Source organism: Chamaea fasciata, unplaced genomic scaffold, assembly GCF_029207755.1.
Source record: "Chamaea fasciata isolate MVZ Bird 193981 ecotype frontalis unplaced genomic scaffold, bChaFas1.0.hap1 SCAF_14, whole genome shotgun sequence".
Taxonomy (NCBI): domain Eukaryota; kingdom Metazoa; phylum Chordata; class Aves; order Passeriformes; family Sylviidae; genus Chamaea; species Chamaea fasciata.
The window spans coordinates 19155438-19178000 of NW_027094099.1; the positions used below are offsets into that span (position 1 = coordinate 19155438).

The 22563-nt window shown below is 45.9% G+C and overlaps 1 protein-coding gene across 2 annotated transcripts in view; it reads left to right on the forward strand.

Annotated features, from left to right (window-relative positions):
* Positions 1 to 22563, forward strand: part of MAP2K5 (mitogen-activated protein kinase kinase 5) — a 120243-nt gene that overhangs the window by 64589 nt on the left and 33091 nt on the right. Inside the window, exons 16-17 of one of the 2 annotated variants that reach the window (XM_066196559.1) lie at positions 219 to 290; positions 11077 to 11106. In XM_066196559.1, the coding sequence (XP_066052656.1) occupies positions 219 to 290; positions 11077 to 11106 (102 nt within the window). The remainder of the gene's footprint in view (positions 1 to 218; positions 291 to 11076; positions 11107 to 22563) is intronic. The other variant, XM_066196560.1, reaches the window with a different exon arrangement.

The window sequence follows — 22563 nt, forward strand, 5'->3', positions numbered from 1 at the left end:
TGGAGAGTTTGGACAACGCTCCCAGGGATGCACAGGGTGGGATTTTGGGATGTCTGTGCAGGGCCAGGAGCTGGAATTTGATCCCTCCCAACTCCGATTATTCCACAATCCTGTGATTTTTTATTTTTTTTTCCCATTCCTGGCCCTGGAGCAGCTTTGGAGCAGAATCCCTGCCTGTCTGCAAAGCTCAGGAGTTGTTTTTCTCCTTTTCTTTACAGCCTGAGAGGATTTCAGGAGAGCAGTACGGGATTCACTCCGATGTTTGGAGCCTGGGGATTTCCTTCATGGAGGTATGCACAGAGCTCTCCTGTCACATGCACTCCTAACATCAAAAATGACATCCATATATTGCAATTTCACCTCTGTTTAGTCTTTAAATTCCCTGGGGATTCCTGTGCTTTTACCTGTTGCTCATTTTGGCTGTATTTAGAATGGGCTTGTTCATTTGAGGTATTAAACAAAACTCCGTGTTTGGGTAGGAAGTAGGGCCCAGTGTGTGGAGGCTTTTTTTCCTTTTCTTCCTTTTCTCTTTTCCCTTCCCTTTTCCCTTCTGTTTTTCTCCCTTTTTCTCCCTTTTCCTCTCCTTTTTCCCCCCTTTTCCCCCCTTTCCTCTCTCTCTTGCCTCTCTCCCTTTCTTTTTTCCTCTGTCTTTCCTCACATTAATGTGAAGCTGGACATACCTTTGAGTGAACCGTAACAAAGATTTTTAGCAGAAGGTGAGGTAGAAGTTGAGCAGTCTCCGTGCTGCATCTTGGCAGATTTCACCTTTTGTAGCCCAAAACTGAACCGTTTTTACAATAAATTCCTTGCCCGAGCCCTTTTAACCAAAATGCAAGTGGTGGGTGCTGAATCACCCAGGGTTTGGGCAGAGATACAGACCAAGCTCAGACACTCTCTAAGTCATTCTAGCCAACAAAGGGCTGAGATTGCACTCCAGGAAGATTTTGCGGTGATAAAAAAGAGCGATGTAAATGCAGGACTTTGTAAACAAAGCATTTCCCAGTTCCTTTTGCTGAATTAAGAGCTGTGCCCCGGCAGTTCAGTGATCCAGCACAAGATATTTGGGGTTTATTTTAGGGTTGTTAGTGGATAACTCGGCTGCTCATCAGAATTTTATTGCTGCAACTCCTTTCGTTTGCATTCCCTCCTCTGGTTTTTACACCTTCCCAACTTCTTTCCCCTCCCTCACTTCCCGAGGAGTTTCTCCTGATCCAGATGTGCAGGACCCAGTTTGGGGCTGGGTGCTTTGTTCCTTGGTTTGGCAGCTGCTCCTCTGAGACCTCTCCCCACCAGCAGCAGCTTGATTGAAGTGCTCTGAGTGATGTTAAATGATGAAAACAAGGCCAGTGCCTTAGGAAAAAAAAAGAAAAAGCCTCCAAAAAAAGGTGACAGAGGTGCTCCAAGAGCCACACAAGGTCACTGTCATTAAAGTAACACCCTATTGACGTGGGGATTGGCAGCGGAGACGCTCTTGTCGCTGTTCAAAAGGGCAGCTGGTGTTTGCCGTGGGATTTAAAATCATCCTGCACTCGGCGGAGTCAGCGCTGCAGCCTCACGGCTCGGCGTTAGGGATTAGGAAATTTCTGGTGGGACGGGGTCAGCCAGGGCTGCGCTGGTGTGTGAGGATGGATGTAAAATTGTCAGGAAATCTCCTCGTTTTCTTCGATGCGCTTCGGAGCCCCCTTAAAACCTCTGGAATTTCTGGGTGTGATGAGAAGTGGGAAGTGTCGTTTGGGAGCTTGAGGAAACTGTCCCCCCCCCCAAAAAAAAATTCGATGGGAGAGAGGGGAAAGTCTGGAGCTAAAGTCTCCTGCCTGAGCTTTGAGGAATGGGGAGTGTTCACGTTCCCTTTGAGGCAAGAGGGGACTGAGGGTGCTCAGTCCTCCCTTCACAAATAAAAAAACCGAGACATTAAAATTAAATTAAAATATAAGAAAATTAGCTGTGCAGCTTAATAAATTAAAAATTAAATTTAAAACAGAATAAAATTAGATAAATGGCTGCATCAACATCATTAATACCATATTATTACAACTATCATCATTATTATTATCGTTATTATCATATTTTTGTTATCTTTTTTTTTTTTTGAGTTTGCTTTTCTCCCTTCAGAGATCTTTTTTCTGAAGGGAATGGAATTTAATCCATAACCCGGAAAAACTATTTGAAAAGTGTTCCATCACAAATAGTCTGTGTGTTTCCGTGAGGTTTCCCCCTTGTTTTATTTAAGTGCTCTTGGCTTGACAAAGCAAGTTCAATTTAAACCCATGCCACTGCTGTCACTACACTGAGCACCGTGTCAGCATTTTTCATTTCTCAGAGCTGTTTTTCCAGGGTTTATAACTCGGCCATAAAACACAGCCTGGGCTGGGGCTGGGTGAGCTCTGGAACCCATTCCCTCTCTCCAAGAGCCGTGTCCTGCACGGGAGGGGGGAGTGAGAAATTAAATTGCCCAGTATTTCTTGTTCCTCTCCAGTATGACTCTGATCCCGCCTTCCCCTGGCTCTTATCCACAAGTGAACTTTAAACCATCCGGGGCAGGCTAAAATCCATCTGGTTGGGGTTGAATAGCAGCATCAAGGCTGCCTTGGGTGGGTTTGGAGCAGCCTGGGGTAGGGGAAGGTTCCCCGCCCCTGATGAAATGAACTTGAAGGTCCTTCCCAAGCCACCTCATCCTGGGATTCTGCGATATTTATCATTTCATCTCCACATAGAGCTGATGTTATATTTGCATTCAGGACATTCAGGAAGCGGAAGCGATTTGCTAATGCCCAAAACCAAGTTAATTCTGGAGGTAGAAGCTCACCTGCTTGGCTTCTTGTGCTCCTTCTGTATCACACCCTGGTCTCTGCTTTCCACTGTCCTCTGCGTTCCAGGTCTCCTTGGGAAATTCGATTTTCTTACAGAGATTATCCCTGTTGTCTCCCCCAGAGAAAAGGAGTTTGTGCCATCAGTTTTAGTATTCGCTTAATATTAGTTCTTCAAACTCCCCGAGTGAGAATTTTGAGTGTTTGGTGACCAGAGCCCTCAGTAGCTGTGTCATTGCAAGAGCTTTTCAAGGGTTCTTAGCAACCTCTTCAGAAGTCATCAGGCTTTTTCAGTTGGTTGTGTGCATTCCCAGACGCAGGCAGCTCAGGAATTACCCAACAAATGTGCCTCCCCTCGTTGCTTCAGGCACATCTGAGCACTGTCAGCGTGCTGGGGCTCCCACTCTTCATCCCACTCGGCCTGGGGGCACAGAGGGAGCTGGAGAGGAGCTCACCCAGCCCACAGAGAGGAGAAGGATGAAGAGGATGCTCCAAGGAAAGCGGCTCTGCTAAAAGCACTTCAGTCTTGAGGGTGTTTAACTGCAGAAATCCATTGTCGGAACTCTGGTCCCGGAGGGGTGGTTAAAAATCTGCTGCCAAGACTCTAGTTAAGGAAGGGAGCTTTCAAATCTCCTCCTGGGGAGTCTAAAAGGTGGGATCAGTTACCTCTCATCAGCTTGGAAGGGAAAACCTGGTTCAAGGTGAGGATTGGGAGGTGATCTGAGGGAGGTTCTGCGGGCTTGCACTGATCTGTGGGTGCTCTTATCTGAACCAGGGGTGCAGTTGGGGTGCTGAGGGACGGGGTTTGGTGGTGGCAGTAGTTGGACTTGATGCTCTTCAAGGTCTTCTTCTCCAGCATAAAGGATTAGAGGTGGTGAAGGAAAGATCTAAAACCCAAATCTTGGTGGTACGGCCCAGTTTTTGTCGGGGTCTGGAAGAAACAGCCTCGAGTTGGACCAGTGGAGGAGAAGTAACACTTTCCCTTTGGGGTTAAGGGAAGCCAGGACATAAAAACTGCTTTTCGTTGGTGGTGTTATTGCAGTGAGCCTCACCTTGTTGCCGCCGGGTTTTAGGGACCGTCACAATGCTGTGACGTTGGTGACTTGGTGACAAGTCCTTGTGCTCGGCCAGGCACGAGGAGCTGTCACGTGCACAGCGCGCCCGGCAGCCCGGATCCTTCTTCTGCAGGAATATTTATGGACTCTCAGCCATTCCTTGCAGAATGATGCACTTCACAAACTCCTTCTTGGGGGGAAGAAAAAAAAAAAACAAAAATAAAAAAAAAAAAAAGCTGGCCTATATTTATATTATTCCTTCCCCTGGAGCTATTTTTGGGTGATTTCTCCCAGCAGTTCCCTGCGATTCCTCTCCCACCTCCCATCACGCGCCGAGGTGGTGGGGACGGACAACGTCCAGCCTGCTGCTGGTGGGATTGGGAGCGGAGGGAGCAGTGCCTGAGGGTTGGGTCATGAATTAATAATTGCCGTGTGCTGGGGGAGGCCCCTCACACGAGCTGGAGCCGGGGAAGTTGCCCGGCAGAGCGCTATCAATCACTCAGTGACCAGAACTTCCAGTAATTAGTGTATTTTATGGGCCTGTGCTTCAGTGACTCGGAAGCACATATGCTCCACTCCCAGCTAAACTTAGCCGGAGTAATATTCCAGGATGATTTATCCGCCTGCTGCACTGGGATGTAACCCTATATTAGGTGAAGATTGTGAACTAAGCTGCAATAAAGTGGAAGTTTAGGTACAGTTTGCACGGGTTGAGACCTCGGCGGATCGTTGTTGCTCAGCAATTGCTCCTCGGCCGCCGTGGGCAGGGAAATAAATAATCCAGTTCTCCGCCCAGGCTGAGGGGACAATTAAGGGATGACATCAGCTGTCGGGCGTTCGGAATGCGTGTTTTGTGTTTAAGGTTATTTGATGGATGTAACAGGATATGTTATTGAGATTTTTAAGTGTGTGTGAGGGTGATGAGGCCCTGGCACTGAAGCTGTGGCTGCCCCTGCATCCCTGGGATGTCCCAGGCCAGGTTGGACGGGGCTTGGAGGAGCCTGGGATAGTGGAAGGTGTCCCTGCCCATGGTGGGATGGATTAGAGGGTCTTTAAAAGGTCCTTTCCCACCAAACCATTCCAAGATTCTATCACTCAACGCATTGTTTCCTCTTCTTACTCTGTAGTTGTTTCTACCTTTAAGGAGTCAAAACATGAGGAAGTTTCCCTGCCTTTTCCCATGATTTAATTGCCTGTGCTGGCAGATGAGCCCTCACTCCAGCAGAGATGGAGAAGAGCAGAAGGTGAGCTGCATTTCCACCAGCACGGCCACATTTCACCCATTTCTCCCTTTTTTATACCGGATTTAAACCGAGCAGGAAGCCTCTCTGCTCCAACAAGGAATCGAATTAACCCTCGGGGAGCATTTGTGGAGATTTTTCTCCTGACAATTTCCCTGCAGAGCCCTGGCCCACCTTTGTCCCTTCGGAGAAGGCGTTCCCATCCCCGGCGTCACCTTTGAAGATGCAGCAGTAAAAGCCTGGCAATATCCAGGATTTGTGGCCAGGCAGAAACGTGCAATTTAACCCCGATTGTCTGCAGCCTTGAGCTGCCAGTGCATTTGCTGTAGTTCATATTTAAAAGAAGTCAAAGTGAAACTAATTATCTTTAATTAAGGCGAATTAAGCTTTGATTTTTAATATCTTTTTTTTTTTTTTAACGTCGGAGACGGAGCTGGAACTCATCTGCTCAAGCCAAGGAATGTCCCAAAGGTTATTAGGGCATTTTTCTGGTGGTGGTAATAACCTTCCCCCCTCCTTCCCAGGCCTGGCCACCAACAACAAATCTGTCACTTCATCCGTCTCCGCTGCCGCTCCTGCCCCTCCGCAGGGGTCGCAGATTCCACAAGTTATCAGCTAATGGCCTTATACATTAAAAATTGAAGCTTTCCTCACTCCCAGGCCTTGCAAGGCTTTGTTCTTAAGCCCCAGACACTTCGGAGTGCAGCTGCAAACTATAGGCAGAAGATTAAATTAATTTGTAACTCTTTTTTTTTTTTTTTTTCCCTTTTTTTTTTTTTTTGTCGGGGCCCTGCATTAGTAAATCCTGCACATTTAATTGAAACCCTACTTCAAGATGCTTTGTGTTTCTGTTCCTCTTTGTTGTCAGGTTAACCTCAGAAGCACTTTAACTCTGCTAAATTGCTGTTATAGCCTTTTGGATTTTTTCTTATTTCTTTTTAAAAAAACCCAACCCTCCGCAGTAAGAGAACGAGCAAAATTGATATTAGGAGGAGAAGAAAAAACCTGGGAGTAGTTTTTTGAGGTATTTAATATTTATTAAGGTCCATACCCTACAGAGTTTCAGGTGATTTGAAGCCCATCCAGCTAGGAATGTATAAATCGGCGCTGGAATGAAATTTCACCTGGGGAATTTCGTGTTATCCAGTAGTTAAGTCTGCTTTTGAAAAGTTGGGAGAGCGGCGCCTGCTCCTCCAGAAAAAAAAAACCGAGGGTTTAACTGCGCTGCACAATCTAAATGCAAAATCCTGGGATGGAAATTTAATTGTGTAAAATGTGCACGAGGTAATTAAGAACAAATTCTCGAACATTTCCGCCCGTAAAGTCCTCCTTCAGCTCCGTCACTGGCGATATTGCCGGCGCTTAGTTTCAATTTGCAGTTATGCTGAGAAACATGGAATGTGCCTAAATTAGGAATAAAAGCAGCCCGTGCTCTCCCAGTGTAACTGTAAATTAAAAAACAACTTGCACGGCATCGACGATAATCTAAGTGGGGAGCTTTATTGCCTGAGTGTCCTAAAAACACGTTTTGAACTTCCTTCCCTCAGCCGCTTTCCAAGCAGGATCCGGACAGAGCTGCTGCTGTCGTTTTATTCCCAAATATGCAGCAGGCAAGGAAGAAGTGAGCTGGAGGAAGTGATTCGTAAGGGGTTGATTCCTGGATCTCCCTTTTCAGTTCTGAAAGGGCGAGTTGCATTATTCCAGCGAGTGATTTGAATTTTGGGTTCATGTAAGTGTGGTGGAGAGCAGGTTATCGCTGCTTTCCAGCCCTGCTTTTGTGGTGCTTAATTTAGAGGTTCCTCCTGAATTTACACTTAGTTATTTGAATTTTTGCTCTTTTTTTAGTCAAATTTTTTGATAGTTTGGTAAAAGTCAGTATGTACACGCACCCTGTACCTCTGTTATTTCATAATCTGGGATTATTTCTGGGTTTATCCAGCACTGGGTTGAAATCTGATGGTGCAGCTCATCCATCCATCCCCTGCCCGGGCCTTGGGGAAGGCTCTTTCTCAGGACACAACCTCCCTGAGCTGCTTTCATTGCTCTCCTGGGCTGCTTCTGTGGTTTGAAAAAGTAATTGTTGTAATAAAAACTGATAAAAGCCACACCCCCGCACCCCAAAAATCTCCTCCGTGTTTATTCTCCGAGGTGAAATGGAGTGAGAAAGGGTTTTCCTGGCATAATTCTTGCTGAGTGATCCCTTTCTCATTTCTGTTTCCACACCATTCTGCCATTGCAGTTCACTGGGCTTTGGAAAATGAAGGGTTGTGCAGTCCTTGTGTTGGAAAAGAGCTCAAGACCATCGAATCCAACCATTAGGAAGGGATCCGTGGGGAAATGGGAACCAGCTCCCTGAATTTCAGGCATTCCCTCCTCAATATCCTGACGTTAATCACTGGTCAGTTCCCAAACCCAACTAATTTCAGTTGAAATATTGTATTTCTTGTTGAAATACCTTAAAAGAGTTGCAGGTTCTGGAGTTTCATCCTTGAAATGCAGAGAAGTTTTGGACAAGGTGTTCATGTGGTGGGTTTTGGTTTTTCCATCCTGCACTGGGCTTGTTCCTCGTTGTTCCTGTGACTTCCCCGAGACAAATGACAATTTGAAAATCCCTTTAGTGACTCTCTCGTCTGTTTGTTGTTTGGGCTTTATTTATTATTATTTTTTTAATCTTCCTTTAACTGTGACACTTTTTCTAAATCTGAATCTACACCCAGAGGTCACCGGTTGGCTGAACTTCAACCGTTTTACTTAGTAAATTTAATTAAGAAAATACAGTGCAACTCATAAGCAAATGAGTTTTTTCCCTAGTTTTAAACCAAACCACCCTCTCGAGTGCTGATTGCCTCGCTCGACCCCTGGTGATACAGAAACAGGCAAAATTAAAAAGGACATTAAAGCTTCATTAAATCTGAAACACATTTAGTACAGTGACATATCTGCAGGCTATTTCGGGGAAGATTACAGACTCTTTGCTAAGTTTCTTAATTTATAATACCTTGACAATCTTGCAGGGAGGGAGTGTGAGCAGATGGATGCGGTGGTGGTGCAGGGCATGCAGAAGTGGCGCTGCAGGAGCTGGCCCTGCCTGTGTTTGCAGCTCTCGGCTTCGCTGAGAGTTGTTTTCTTTTTAACCGCCCCCCAAGAACTTGTTGCTGGTACATTTTGGGGTCTTTCAGTGCTCGTTTATTCACCCTGCGCCGATATTCGGCTCTTCCCTCAATTATTCTGCTGCCTTGGAGGCCCCGCTGAGGCCTGGGGTGGTCAGTGGGAATGGAAATGCTTCGTTCGGAGTCATCCTCGAGGCACTGATGGTTTTCCTTAAATAATGTTGGAAGCAGTGTCTGCAGGACGATGCTCCGTGCACGGAACCATCATTATCTGCTTGCTCCGTCTGGAGTTTTACACTGCACGGGCGTCCATGGGTTTATTTCCAGGCTGGCACAGCTCCTCAGGAGCTCAGATATCTGAGGCAGGGGACAGGAGGGCGGTGCTCCCAAAAGAGGAGAAAGAAGGTGGTAAAGGATGTGTTTTAGTCGCCCCTGGTCCACGGCAGAGAATGAAGGGTCTTTGTTTCACTCTGTAGCAGAATTTTAACTGAATGGTTGACTCTGAGCATCACGCTCACCGTGGGAGTGAGCCCAGTGACTTTCCTGAGGTGGGAACGATCAGGGAATTCCTGGAATGCCTTGGGGTGGAAGGGACCTTCAAGAAAATCTGGGCAGGGACACCTTCCACCATCCCAGGCTGCTCCGAGCCTCATCCAGCCTGGCCTTGGACATTCCAGGGATCCAGGGGCAGCCACAGCTTCTCTGGGAATTCCAGCCCAGCCCCTCCCCACCCTCCCAGCCAGGAATTCCTTCCCAATATCCCACCTGAATCTCCCCTTTCCCAGTGGGAAGCCATTCCCCGTGTCCTGGCCCTCCAGCCCTTGTCCCCAGTCCCTCTCCAGCTCTCCTTGAGGCCCTGCCAAGGGCTCTGAGCTCTCCCTGGATCCTTCCCTTCTCCAGGTGAACATTCCCAGCTCTCCCAGCCTGGCTCCAGAGGAATTCCAGCCCTGGGAGAAGCTCCGGGGCCTGCTCTGGACAAGAGTTTTGAAATCAATGTTGTGAAAGCTTCATTTAGCAGCAGCCGCCCCCCAAAGAATTGGTTTCATCTCTGTCACACAAATGCTCTGGGTTTGTGATGTCTCCCCCAAGGATCTGGCAGAAGTTTTCTGGGTTTGCTGAGGCTCCCAAGCCAAAGGCTGAGCTCTGCTGGGGTTGGAGAGCAGCTGGAATTGCAGGGAGAGCCCCATCTCTGCCTCCTTCCCGAGCTGCTGGGGCTCAGGGCTGCCTGGTGCTCCTTCCCCACCTCCCTGCACCTCTGGCTGTGCCTCCTCATCCTTGTCCTCAGGAGAGTTCTGTGCTGCCAGCGGCTGAAATTTCCCCTTGGGCAGCTGCAGTCTGGCCAGGTCAGGTGTCCCCAGCTCCAGGGCTCGGCTGTCAGGGCTGGGAGTGCTTTGGGCCAGCCCTGCTGTGGGGTTTGTCCCTCGGCGTGGGTGACACGGCGGCTCAGACCCCTCAGCGTTGGGATTTGCTCAGGATACGTTGTATTTGCTGGGAATATAATGAGTTTCTCCAGCTGGGAAATCCATGATTTCACTGCATCCATCACCTCTGGATGAGGTGGGCCTTGCTCTCTGGGGTTGGTAACAGGAGGATTCTCGGAGGTTCTGTGGGGTGTAGGGAAGCTCTTGTGTGACACACCCAGAAAGACAGACTAGAGCTGCTCCGAGTGCCCTGGCTCAGCTCGGGCTGTGCCGGAGGAAGTTAACTTTGGATTATCAGGGAGAATTTCTTCATGGGAAGAGTTACCAAGCGCTGGCACAGCTGGACTCACATTCCTGCAGGGATTTAACGGCTCTGTGCATGTGGCACTTGGGGACGTGGTCAGTGGTGGCCTTGGACGTGCTGGAGATGTTGGATTCCATGGTGTGAGAGGGCTTTTCCCAAAGATTCCCCGATTCTAACCCTGAAAACCTTGGTAGACAAAATAACCCCACACAGCTGCGTTCTGCTGGAATTGTTTCCGAGGTTTCCCACCGAGTGGGAGAACCTGCCTGGCACAAAGGATTCCTCTTGGCATGTTTATTAGTTGCGGCCAGTAGAGTATTTTTTAGACGACATCCATAAAAATGTTGATTTGGGGATTACTGTGGAATGCCTGGATTGACTTGGAAAACAGCAGGGGCAGCAAATGCAGTCAAATATCCTGGAGAAACGGATCTTGGAGGAAGGATGAGGTTTCTCTGTGGGTGCTGTGGGCTCTCTCCTCATCCCACTCAGCTTTGACACCAACAGGGACACCAAGCTCAGCTCCGTAACCCAGATTTTACCCTGAGCCAGATAAGGGAGGACTTTGGGAGTTGAGAGCTGTTTGCTCATCACAGCTAATTATCAGCCGAGGGCAGCGCCTTGGCCTCCCTCCTGCGGCTGAACTGGTTTCGTTTCCACTCCCGGCGAACTTGGGCGTCAAACGGTGTCGCTGAGGGAGGCAAAAAAAGGGCTGGAGAAACCCAGAGATCCTGAGGGGTGATGGTTGTGAGGAGCCCATCCTAAATACAGCTCTTTGTGCTTTAGAATCCCTTTTTTGCCATTTTCCCAGTTCTTCAGCCGTGAGAGTTGAGAGCTTTTCTCTCTTGAGGGAAATGTGCCCGAATTTGGGCACCAAACTGTGGAACGGGGGGAGACAAAAGGAGAAATTTTCTGGGAAATCCCAGGAAAAACGAGGGGTGATGGTTGTGAGGAGCCCATTCTAAACACAGCTCTTTGTGCTTTGCAGAATCCCCTTTTTTTTCTTTTTTTTCTTTTTTTTTTTGGTGCCATTTCCCCAATTCCTACCATCGTGAGAGTTGAGTACTTTTCTCTCTTGAAGGAAATGTGCCCTCCATGCAAATCTCTATAACTAGACAAATATTATTTCCTTTCCCAGCTTGCTCTTGGGAGGTTTCCATATCCTCAGGTAAGATTGTTCATTACTGCTGTTTGCCACTGTGACATTCATTCCTATGTATGAAGGTGCAGAGAGCAATTGTGAACATTTGAGCCACATACAAATAAATCTGTCCTGTTAAATTGAAAAGTGGGAGCTGGAAGGAGTCATTTAGAAGTCTCTATTGATTTTTTTCTTTCTTTTTTTTGCCCCCCCCTCCCTTTTCTCTTCTCCAAACTCGACGACTTCTTTCCGTGGAGACAATGAAAATTATGGTGATGTTAATCTTGCTCATTTTGTTGGGAGATTAAAAAATAATCCAGCCTTGACAACCTTTTTTTTGAAGCGGGAAGGTGTATCTGCTCCTTTTCCTATGATTTAATCTTTAATTCCAATTTTGAGTAATGGTACGACGGTCTAAAATCTCCACAAAAATAGGATGCGGACGCGATACTTAAGGCACCTTCAGATTCCTCCTTTTAAGAGGACCTAATATTCGTGTTAAATGTCAATACTGGTTATTTTCTAAGTGTCCACCTGAAGCTGCTGGTAAAACTCTTGCCATCTCTAGTGGCAGTGGTTGGCTGGATGCTGAGCTCTGCATCACCACGGAATATTTTACTTTTTTACGCTGAAAAACCCCACGAAGCTCCGAACAAAACAAACCCAGAACGGGCTCTGACGATGGCTCGAAATTCTCATCTCGAGATGGATGTTAGAATTCACGGGAACAAACTGTTCAGCAGTTCCTCCAATTATTCTTTCCGGGGGAGAGGGAGGGGAAAAAAAAAAAAAAAAAAGAAAAAAAAAGTGAAGTGTCCAGGGACTAAAATGAATTATTTGAATGTGGGTTTTTTTAATGTTTTCATATGTTTTATGAAGACTGTTCTCTGCATCTTGGTCTCTACAGCTCGCAGTGCCTGGAGGCATGTCTGATTTAAAGGTGGTGTTGGTCTGTGCTCTTTAAGCATCTATTAACTTGCTATTATTATGCAAATAACTGTTGTAATACACATACTAATTTATGCATGGTTAGATTATGCAGATGCCTCACAAACATGGTTATTGAATAATAGGCTGGGACTCATTCCCTCTCCCATTTTTAGAAGCTGTTTTAAGCAAATTCTCCTGACACTTTTACGGACTTGGGAAGGTTTTGCCTGGGTGGAAATATTCTGATTTTTCACTTTTTGTTTGGTTTCCTCTGCAAACTGTTCGCTGACACCATTAACAGGATAGGCTCGGAAGGTTTCAGCTGGATTTTAAATGTGGTTTTGGAGGAGAGGATTGGAAAAGAAACTCTTGGGTTGGGAGCGCGGGGGAGCTCACTGAGGGTCTCCATGGTCGTGGATTTTATTCTCCTAAAATCCAAAGTGATGAGTGGTTTATTTATTTGAAATAAATTTTATGGATTTATTTGAAATAAACCTCGTGGGCCTGTCAGAGCACGGGGAAGAGGAGGTTGGAAGGTGGACATTCCACGTGGTTCCAGGCAAAAATGTCTCCCTGAACTGGGAGCAAACCACGACTGCGAAGTTTAAGGATGGTTTTTTTTTTTTTTTTTTTTGCTGTTCTAATTAAAAAGCGGATCGGGTTTGTGAAAGAATATTTGGCAAGGCAGCAGTCCATGAAATTGTATATATTTTTTAATGCAAAACAGCCGAGGAGGTGAAACTTTAAAATGTGGCTATTAAGGCTTTTCAAGCAACTGCTTTTCAGAGGGGATTTTATGTGAATTTATGTATTTTAGGCGTGTGTGCTGGGCAGAGGAGAACCCTTAGAAACCTTCTTTGATTAGGGGGATAATGAATAAGGGGGGGAGGGTTTAATCTCTTTATTTTCCTAGTGAGGGCCTGATTCTGCTCACTCCTTAATTCCTCCCCACTTCCGTGGGGTTATTCAAGGAGTGAAGTTAATCACGTGTGTGGCTCCCAATTTGTCCCTGAACGCCTCGAAGTTGCTTCCCTGTGAAAATGGAGAGTGCGGCCACGTGGCTGAGAGAACACCTGAAATCTCCTGCAAATGGATGTCTGTCTCCAGCTGCAGCTGCACAAAAACGTTTTGGTTTTTTTTTTTGCTTTTCTTTTCTCTTTGCTTTTGAGACACAGACAAATGGTGTGTGTAAAATTCAGTTTAAATGAAGAAGATTTATAGGGGGAAAAATCACTGCAGTGTGGAAATTCAGGACGTCCTGTGAAACTAAAGGATGATTATTTCGTTTTTGTTTTTCTTAGGGTATTTTAATGGCAGGACTTCCCCCTTCTCATTTCCCACATCTTCTCTAAGTATTTATTTGCTAAGTATTTATTTTGCTGATTTATTAATCGTCATTTAATCTTTACAATTAAGTCTTACTTTGAAAGCACTTAAGCACGTGAGCAACTGCTGTGTCAGTAAAGTTCCTTATGGCTGTGCTTAGAGTTAATATGTAATTATGAACTCTAATTTTTTTTTTTTTTGTCTCAATGTACAGAATAATCGGCATCTAACAGCAAAAGGGAATGATCTGAGCAGGGAAATAACAAACAGTGATGCTCAGAACCGACTTTTCCGCTCTAAAAACTTGGCACAGGAAGCTCTTAAGCCTTAAAACTTGAGTTAAAAATCTGAATTTTTGGTGCATTTCGTTGTTTTGGTGTTGGTTTTCCTGTGGTGGCCGCGGAATCTGCTTTTGTGAACCGTAAAAGTCCCTTTGGAAGCAGGAGGGAGCGATGCTTGGTAGGATTTTCCAGGGGTACAAACTGAAGTGTTTAAGGGCAAATTCACCCTGGATTTCTTTGCACGACTCTAATAATTAATAAGAAGGGTGCCTGTGCTCACAAATACTCCTGAACAAACTTATTTTCTACATAAACTGTAAAAAAAGAAAGGAAACCCCTTTACCAAGGGTGCTGGTCCATGACCCATCCGCCTTTTCAGGGATCTAAGGAAAAGGCACACAAGGAAAATAAGTTTTAAATTCCCCTTTTAAAAGTTTCACCTTCATTTACGTTATTTTGATTTTCCACAAACAGCTGGAAAGAAATCCAGATACCCCCCCCCCAAAAAAATGCCACGCCACCTTGAATATTTAATTAAATTTGAGATTGGAACCCCCCAAAGATCCGAACAAAGCTTCCAGGGAATGGATCTCAGGGATTCAGTCTCCGAATCAAACCACGATGGGGGCAATGACTTGTTTAACGGTAATGCAATTTAGGAGGAATGAAAAGAATTGCCCACTGAATATTCTTGCAGTGAAACTTTGTACAAAGCAGGCTGTTAAAAGGACGGCGCATCCATTAGGGAAATATTCCAAAGGAGGATTTAATCAGCTGCAGGACCACCACCAATGCATTGAAGAGACTTTTGCATTTAGAAAAACACAATCCCAGCCTTCTCCTAAGAAATCAGATGAAAATGACCTGATTGATTTTTTTTTTAATTTTTTTTTTTTAAATAAAGAAAAAGCACCAAAAAAATTCCCATCCCTCGTTCCAACCCCCCCCCCCCCCCCGTGCTCCCCCTTCCATCCTGCTGCTCCCACTGCTCCCCCCCCCCAAATCTGAGCAAATACTGCCCCTGGTATTGTAAAGCTTTGAATGTTTTCACACCCCATTAATTTATTACTTCTCTTGCCTCATCTTTAAAAAAAAAAAAATTTCCCCTCTTTTTTTTTTTATTTTTTTTTCCTCCTTTCCTCTTTTTTCCTTTCTTTTTTTTTTTTTTTTTTTTTGTTAAATTCCGACTCCCCGCTGCTACAGCGATTTTCATCTTGTTGTTAATTTTCCCTGCTCCATATGGAGCTCCAGACATTTCACCTGGAGGCTGTACTAGATTTTGCTGTAGCGATCGCACTTCCGGAGGCCAAAACTGTCATTTAAGGTTCCCGGTGCATCTGTCTACGCCAGGCTTTTTTTTTTTATTATTATTATTATTTTTTTCTTCTTCTTCTTCTTTTTTCCTTTTTTCCTTTTTTTTTTTTTTTTCCTTTGGCACCGGGGAGAGTGTGAATAACAAATTGGATGCACCTGAGATTCGGATGATTAGTGTGTTTTGTGGAGCTGGGGGCGACTTGTAAGCAGATCGCTGTAGGGATGGGGAGGGCTAAAGAGCCACCCCCGGGTGAATCCCCCCCTTTTTTTTTTTTTTTTTTGTTTCCACACAGGGCAGGGGGGGAGAGAAAAGGAGAAAATAAAATAAAATTTAAAAAATTAAAAAAAAAAAAAAACCCCGAACAGGAGCATCCCGGCACCAAATATTTCATCCTGCCTTGTCATTGATTAGAATAGAGCCTTTAATTTCATTTCACCCCATGTTGTGATTAATTTGCATTCTTTGTCAGAAGTTAATGGAGTTTTTTATGGTTCGCTCTGAAATCCTTGAAGACGTCGGAGTTGATCTGATGTTTATACAACCGCCAGCGGAATTTTTTGCTGTTTGATTGATGGAGAGCTTGATGTTATTCCAAACGGCTTTTTAAGCTGTTTTTAAGAATTATTTGAATAAAATGCGAGCAAGATATTGTTATAACGGCGGAGATTATCTGTTAAAAATCTGTTTCAAATAAAGAACATGATAAGTAGGGGAAAAAAAAGAGATCAAAACGACAGGAGGAATGATGGACGCGGGAGATGATATTTGTTAAAATAGATCAGCCAGGGATTCAAATAACTCACTTCAAAATGCAGTGGGAGCAAGAGACCTTAATTTAAGGCTCTTTTTTTTTTTTTTAATATGACAAAGTTTATTTTTGCAGCAGGAGAAATAAAGGGAATAAAAATTAGGGGAAGAATTTAATCGTGGTTGGATTTTCCCCTTGATTTTTGGGGTTTGTTTTTTTTTTTTTTCCCCTCTCAGCTTTTCCCCCAGCACTGTGAACGCAGGAGCTCAAACTGGAAGAGACGAGGCTTGTCAGAGCTGGTAGTCCCAACAAAATGATGACACGTCCCTGGTCTCGAGGAAAGAGGCGTCCTTAAATCCCACAGCAAAGGAAGCACCAGTGGCTAACGGGGAATTTTTATAGCCCAGGAAAGCGCTCGCTGTGGACCTGCCGTGGCTTTGCTTCCTGAGAAAACATAACAGGGGAGAAGAAAAAAAATAATAATAAATAAAACAAACAGCTTTTTGCTCCTCCTGGCAGGGAAAGGTTTGTAGTTTTCCCAGATGCCAGCGTTTGAAAAGCCTCGGAGAGACAATGCAGAACATTCCGGGCTGGATCCTCAGCTGGAGCAATGCTGCTGCTCCGGGGGGACTGGGGACAATGGGACGCGGCTCCTTCCTGCAGCAGGACAGCACCCTGCCCCTTTAAAAAATATTATTATTATTATTATTATTATTATTACTGTTATTCTTGTATTTCTGAGCCCAAAGCTGAGGGGGGGGGGGGGGTTTCCACGAGATTTCATTTTCCTCCCTTTGGTTTTTCTCCTCTCCTCAGCAAATTCTGCCCTCGCTGCGATTTCTGCGAGTGAGATTTAATTCCCGTGCCAGCTTCTCCGTGGAAAACGTGGATTTATTTGCTGTATCTTAGTTTGCTAAATAATTGCCTGCCTTGAAATGAAGTTGCTGCTTTCTGATCCCTGCATTAACACGGTCTGAGGTTCTTTTTGTTCTCTGCAATCCATACTATTGACCAACCCCGGCCTGGTTTCATTTAAATGGAAGCAGCTTGTCAGGGAGGGGAAAAAAAATATTTAGTTAAAGTTGGGATGCGAAATAACCATTTTCCTGTTGTTTCTTCCCCATTGGCAGAAGCATCCTTTAAGCATTCATTTCTTTGGGGAGGATAAATTGAGGGTTGTTTACAGCGTGTTTCCTGGTAAGGAAAGGGATGTTTTGTCTTCCAGATCTATCATTACATCGAACCATTTAAAAGGCATTAAACACTGTTCAAATGCTAATGCCGAAAGAGTGAATGAAATTGTTGGGTAATATCTTAAATGTGATAGATTTCCGCAAATCTTTTTTTTGCTTTTATAATAGATTCCAGAAATCGCTGGCAATATTTGAAGTCGCCTGCTATTGTTTTAAACTCTTCCTCATTTCTTAGCAGAGGTTGCACATAGATCATTCCTGATAATTTACTTCAGATACTTTCTTGCTTTATTATTAATTTTTTTTTCTCCACAGCCAGAAATAAGTTTGAACTTGAATTTGGTTTGCCTGTTAGAGACTTGCTGTAAAATTCGAATTTATTTTGTTTTTCCAGAGGCCCTTTCGTGTTTGAAAAATGGAGAGATTTTAGAAAATTTTTCCATGGATCTGTTAGGAATCTGAAATCCAAGGAGAAAAATTTTATTTATCTTAACCTTCCTGATTTCTTTTTTTCTAATGTGAAATTGATGTTTAAATAATATGGTCACGTGTGGAAATGGAGGTAACCAGTAAAATTTTATAATAAGTTTTAATACAAGGCTTTTATAATAAGTTTTAATAGGATCTTAATAGGTTTTAACAGTGGCTTATCTTGGCTTGGGATCAAGAAAGGCTGATGTGTATTTTTTAATCCCCAGTCCTAAGAATTCCGCGCAGTCTGAGGGAGCAGGGCTCAGACTCTGATTTGTTCCAGGATTTCTTCTCTCTCGTGGGGAACGTGATGAGCTTTAAGGTCCCTTCCCACCCAAACCATCCCAGCTTTCCATGAAATCCTGAAATGCCTCCAGAGATATTTTTGCAGCTTTAGGAGGATCTCCTGCATGAGTTGGTGCAATGGGAGATGTCCCTGGTAGGGCTTGGAAGGAATCTCCTCTCCCAGTTCCTATTCCTGGTGAGGGACTTGCCTGAATGGGACCTTAAACCTGGGATTGGAGCTTCCCTCAGGCAGGAATGTGCAGAGCGTGGAGGGGTTGGGGTGGCTCAGGTTGGAGAACCATCAGGGAATGTTGGATTTCCTGGAATTTTATCACCGTTGAAGGCTGGTTTGGGTTGGGAGGCACCTTCAGATCGTATCAATCCACCCCCTGCCATGGGCAAGGACATGTTCCACCATCCCAGGGTGCTCCAGCCTGGCCTTGGACATTCCCGGGATGCAGGGGCAGCGCTCAGCACAGGCTCTGTTGGCCTGGATGAGGAGCACGTTCCTCCCAGGAGCTGGAGCTGACCAGAGACAAGCTCCTCAGCCTGTTCCCTGGGCAGGGCTGCAGCTCTGAGAGCTCACTTTGGAGCTGTGCTTCTCAACCATTGCTGCTCCTCAGAGCTGGTGAGGCACTTCTGGAGAAGGCCACAGCAGTCCCAGTGTCTGGGCTGTGCCAGAGGCTGAGGAATGTCTTCCACAGGGTCATCTCCTCCTCTGCCGAGTGCTGGTTCCTCAGCACCGGGAGGAGCCTCCAGCCCTGGATGAGGAGAGAATCATTTTGAGGTCTAGGCAGGTGTTCCCCTCATCTCCAAAGCATCCATCCCGCTGCCAATCCCATGGAAATTCGGGGTTGATTCCTGAGAGGGCAGCACAAGCCTCCGTGGGCAGTCCAGTGACACAGGAGAGGATGGCGGTGCCTCAGCTCAGGTGGAAAACTCCCCCGGTGAACCCAAATTTCTTTGCCTCCGGGTTGCTCCCTTTCAGCTCTCCCTGGAACTGTGACACCTGCAGTGATCACAGCTGATTTTGCAGCTCCTCAGAGGAAGATCTGATTTATTTTTATTTTTTTGGATGGCTCAAAAGTTGAGAGACTTCAGCAATCAACATTTTACCTGTTTATTTCCGAGCCAGAAGGGACTTGCAGGGGTGTCCTCAGGAGCTGGGACGATCCTGATGGGAATTCATCTGCTGCTCCTCAACCCTGCTGCTGCTGCTGCTGCTGCTGGGGGCTCTCAGCTCCTCAGATCGGTTCCTCTGCTTTATTCCTGGAAGGTTTTTCCGTGCTGCAGGATTTGAGGAATGAACACAGTGCGTGGATGCGGGGAGGGGTGGTGGTTGTGATGTCCTTGCTCTCTTTCCAGGCTGGAGAGCTCAGTTCTTCTGGTCTCCTTGTGGGATTTCTGACTCTTGGGATTCTCCTGAATGTTCCCCCACAGCTCTCTGGGAATGCCCAGGTTGAGGCTCAGGGAGGAGGGATCACCTCCAGTGGTTCAGCCTGTCCTTCCTGGATATCCCACCACGGTTTGTGGGCTTTTTTGGAGGGCTTGGACTTTGCTGGATCCCTCAGAGGATCCCATGGTTTTCTTCTTGCTCAGTCGTGCTCACTTTCCCTCTTCCATGTTGTCCAATAAGTTCTCCCGCTGTTCCTCTCTGTTGTCATGTGGGCGACACAAAGCAAGATGTGGGTGGGACAAGCCCCACAGTTCTTTATTTGGTGCCTGCTTGCCCGTTCTTTGTTCTCCTCACCCACTTTTTGTGGTGCTGGGAACCCACAGCCACGCTTTGGGGTGATGATGGTTGGACTCGGTGATCTTGGAGACCTTTTCCGACTTAAATCATTCCAAGATTTTCAACAGCAATTTGCTAAATTTGTTTTTTTTTTTTTCTCCTTGTCCCTACTCTTGTTAACGAAGGGATTTGTTGTCAGGGTGTCCTGGTCCTGCTCTGGTGTAGAAATTATTGCTGGGAGGAGTTTTTGTCACCACAATCCCTCCAGCAGCGCGGAGCTTTCCGTGCCCGCGTTGTTGAGTTGTGTTTCTAAACTCTGGTAAAGAGATTTCTCTGAGAAGTGGCTGCAGTTCAATGGTGGATGAAATAATCTCTTTATATAAATTTGTTTGGAGACCTCGGGGAAAAGCGGCGTAATATAATTGTAAGAATATATTTAATATTAAGGTTGTTGTGAATTGTCTATTTATTTTTTTTTTATTTCGAAATAATTTTCTTCTTTTTTTTCTTTTTCTTTAACGTTTTGTGACAGTGATTGAAGTTTGCCATTTGCACAATCCCCAGATGGGGATGGGGAAGGGTGTTTAGAATATCAGGAACAAATTAGGGGGGTCGTTCTCACTGCTTTGGTGCTTTGACTTCTTGCAGAAGCGTCAGCAATTGCAATTCTGCAAGAAATTGTAAAATATCTCTGAAGATCATCCTTGAAATCCGCAGGAACTGTGGAATGGTGGTGGAGCCCCCGTGGAAACCAGAATATTTAGATATTCCTTTACCTTTTCTATCAGGGCAGAGATAAAGCTTTTGTCAGTAGGACACAGTGTTAGTTTTTTGCTCTTAAAACTCAACCCTCCTTTGTACAGATGAAAAACAACTTCCGTCTGCTTTTTAAAATCCACGGGAAAATAAATGTTGTCGCGCAAAGCCTCCCTTAAAAATCATAACTGTATGATTTGTTGGTAGATGGGTTTTTCTATTAAAGCAACAAACCCAACCATCAGGAGCTTGGGAAGCAGTATATATGTAAAGAGAAAATTTGTTAACTGCTGGGGGAAGATCTAACCCCGGGTCACCCGCAAATCTCTCAAACAAGAGCTCCAGGGCAAGTCCTAATTCCAGGGAGTAAAAACGAAAATTAAAGCTGGAGCTGGTGACTCCTCCAAGTTACCCGGGGTGGATTCATTTGAGTTTCCTTGATTGTGCTGGTGGCTGCGACGTGAAAGGGATGGGGAGAGGTCTTCTCAGCCACCTCCCGGCCCAGGGATCTCCATGGAGACGGAGAAATAACCCGATGGTCTGGCAGAAGTTGCCTTTCATAACCAGAGGCATTCATTAAATAGGAGATGAAGCAGGAGACAAACTTTGGCTTTTTTTTTTTTTTTTAACCGACCTTGAGGGGGGCGGGAAGAAAAAAAGAAAAAAAAAAAAGAAAGCTCATTTGGAGATTGTGCTTTATGGAGGGGTTTATCCGGGTTCCACGGGCGTTCCGTGGCCTGAGAAATACTCTGGTGATGAGTTTATTAAATGAGGTTTATTGATCATTTGCCCCGTTTCTGCAGATCACACCCTGTCGCGTCCACAGAAAATACAGTGCAGGTTCAAAACTACCAAAGAGCAAAGGTAATTCTGCAGATTCAGACTGTTGCAGTTGCTTTTGGAAAGGCTGGGAAAGCTCCTGAGCAGGGCAGAGGGCTCAGAGATGTTCCGGCGTGGCTGAGGGAGAGTCTTGGTGGTGAGAGGCTAAAAGTGACTTTTCTGAGGGGGAACGGTCGTGGGATCTTGGAATGGTTTTGTTGGGAAAGGATCTGAAAGTTCAGCTTGTTCCATGGCAGGGACACCTTCCACCATTCCAGGCTGCTCCAAGCTCTGTCCAACCTGGCCTTGGACATTCCAGGGATCCAGGGCCAGCCACAACTTCTCTGGGAAATCCAGCCCAGCCTCTCCCCACCCTCCCAGCCAGGAATTCCTTCCCAAAATCCCATCTAAATCTCCTCTTTTCCACTCTGAGGCCATTCCCTGTGTCCTGTCCCTCCATCCCTTGTCCCCAGTCCCTCTCCAGCTCTCCTGGAGCCCCTTCAGGCCCTACAAGGGGCTCTGAGCTCTCCCTGGATCCTTCTCCTCTCCAGGTGAGCATTCCCAGCTCTCCCAGCCTGGCTCCACCCTTGGAGCAGCTCCGTGGCCTCCTCTGGAACCGTTCCAGCAGCTCCATGACCTGGAGCTGGGTGGTCCCAGAGCTGGACACAGAATGTTCCAACAAGTCATCAAATCATTCCTTGACGCTCCCAAAACGTCTCCTGCTCTTTTTTTTTTTATTGTCTTCCTTTCGGTCTGGGTTTTCTCATGTCACTATTTCACATTTCACTATTTAAAATCCTTCCTGGAAACCACAACGATCTCCTCAACCCCCAAGTTTTTTAGGAGGAGGAACACCCCAACTTCTGCGGCTTTTGAGCTGCAGCCTCTGCACTCGGATCCCTCCAGGTGAAGCTGCCTCTGGAACCTCTCACCTCCCAGTAAGGCACAAAACCCCTGCACGGAGGAGATGAGACAAAAAAACGAGGGGACGTTTTCTGGTGAGCCCTTTTGAAGCAGTTGTTAACGCTCAGTTAAAGCTGCTGCTTCCCCTTCTCCATGAACTGTGGGCAGGAGGAGAAGCCCCCGGCCGTAAAGTTGTCGGCGCTCGGCTTTGCTTTATGGTCCTCGGAGCTGCCCCCCCTCCCCCGCCCCATCATGGGAGCTGGGAAAAAAGGTAAACACCGTGGTTTTAGCAGTGAAAAATCTGTCTAATATAAATACAGCAAAGTTCAGCCCCCCGCTCCCAAGTTGAAAAAATACGGCTGCAAGCTTTGTGCGTGGAGGGAAGGGAGAGGAGCAGAGCGTGGCCTCAGCGGCGATTTATCCGAGGCGGGGAGAAGAGGTAATCCATCTAACCGGGGGAGTCTCGGTGGCATTGCAGAGAGGAGAGCGCAGGAGCTTTATTTAATTGAGAAAATGAATCAATTACAATGATGTTGCATCATCAGATGGCGAGGGGAGACGGCGGCGATGTCGTTACACCGGGTAACAGTGTTAAAAAGTAATTGAGTGTCTTAAGCGCTTTGAATCAATTCCAGGTAGTGGCACGGCTACCTTAATGCAAAATTTATGAAGATGATCTCCAAATAATTTGTTGCCATCAGGATTGTGTAATAAAGGCTGGTAAC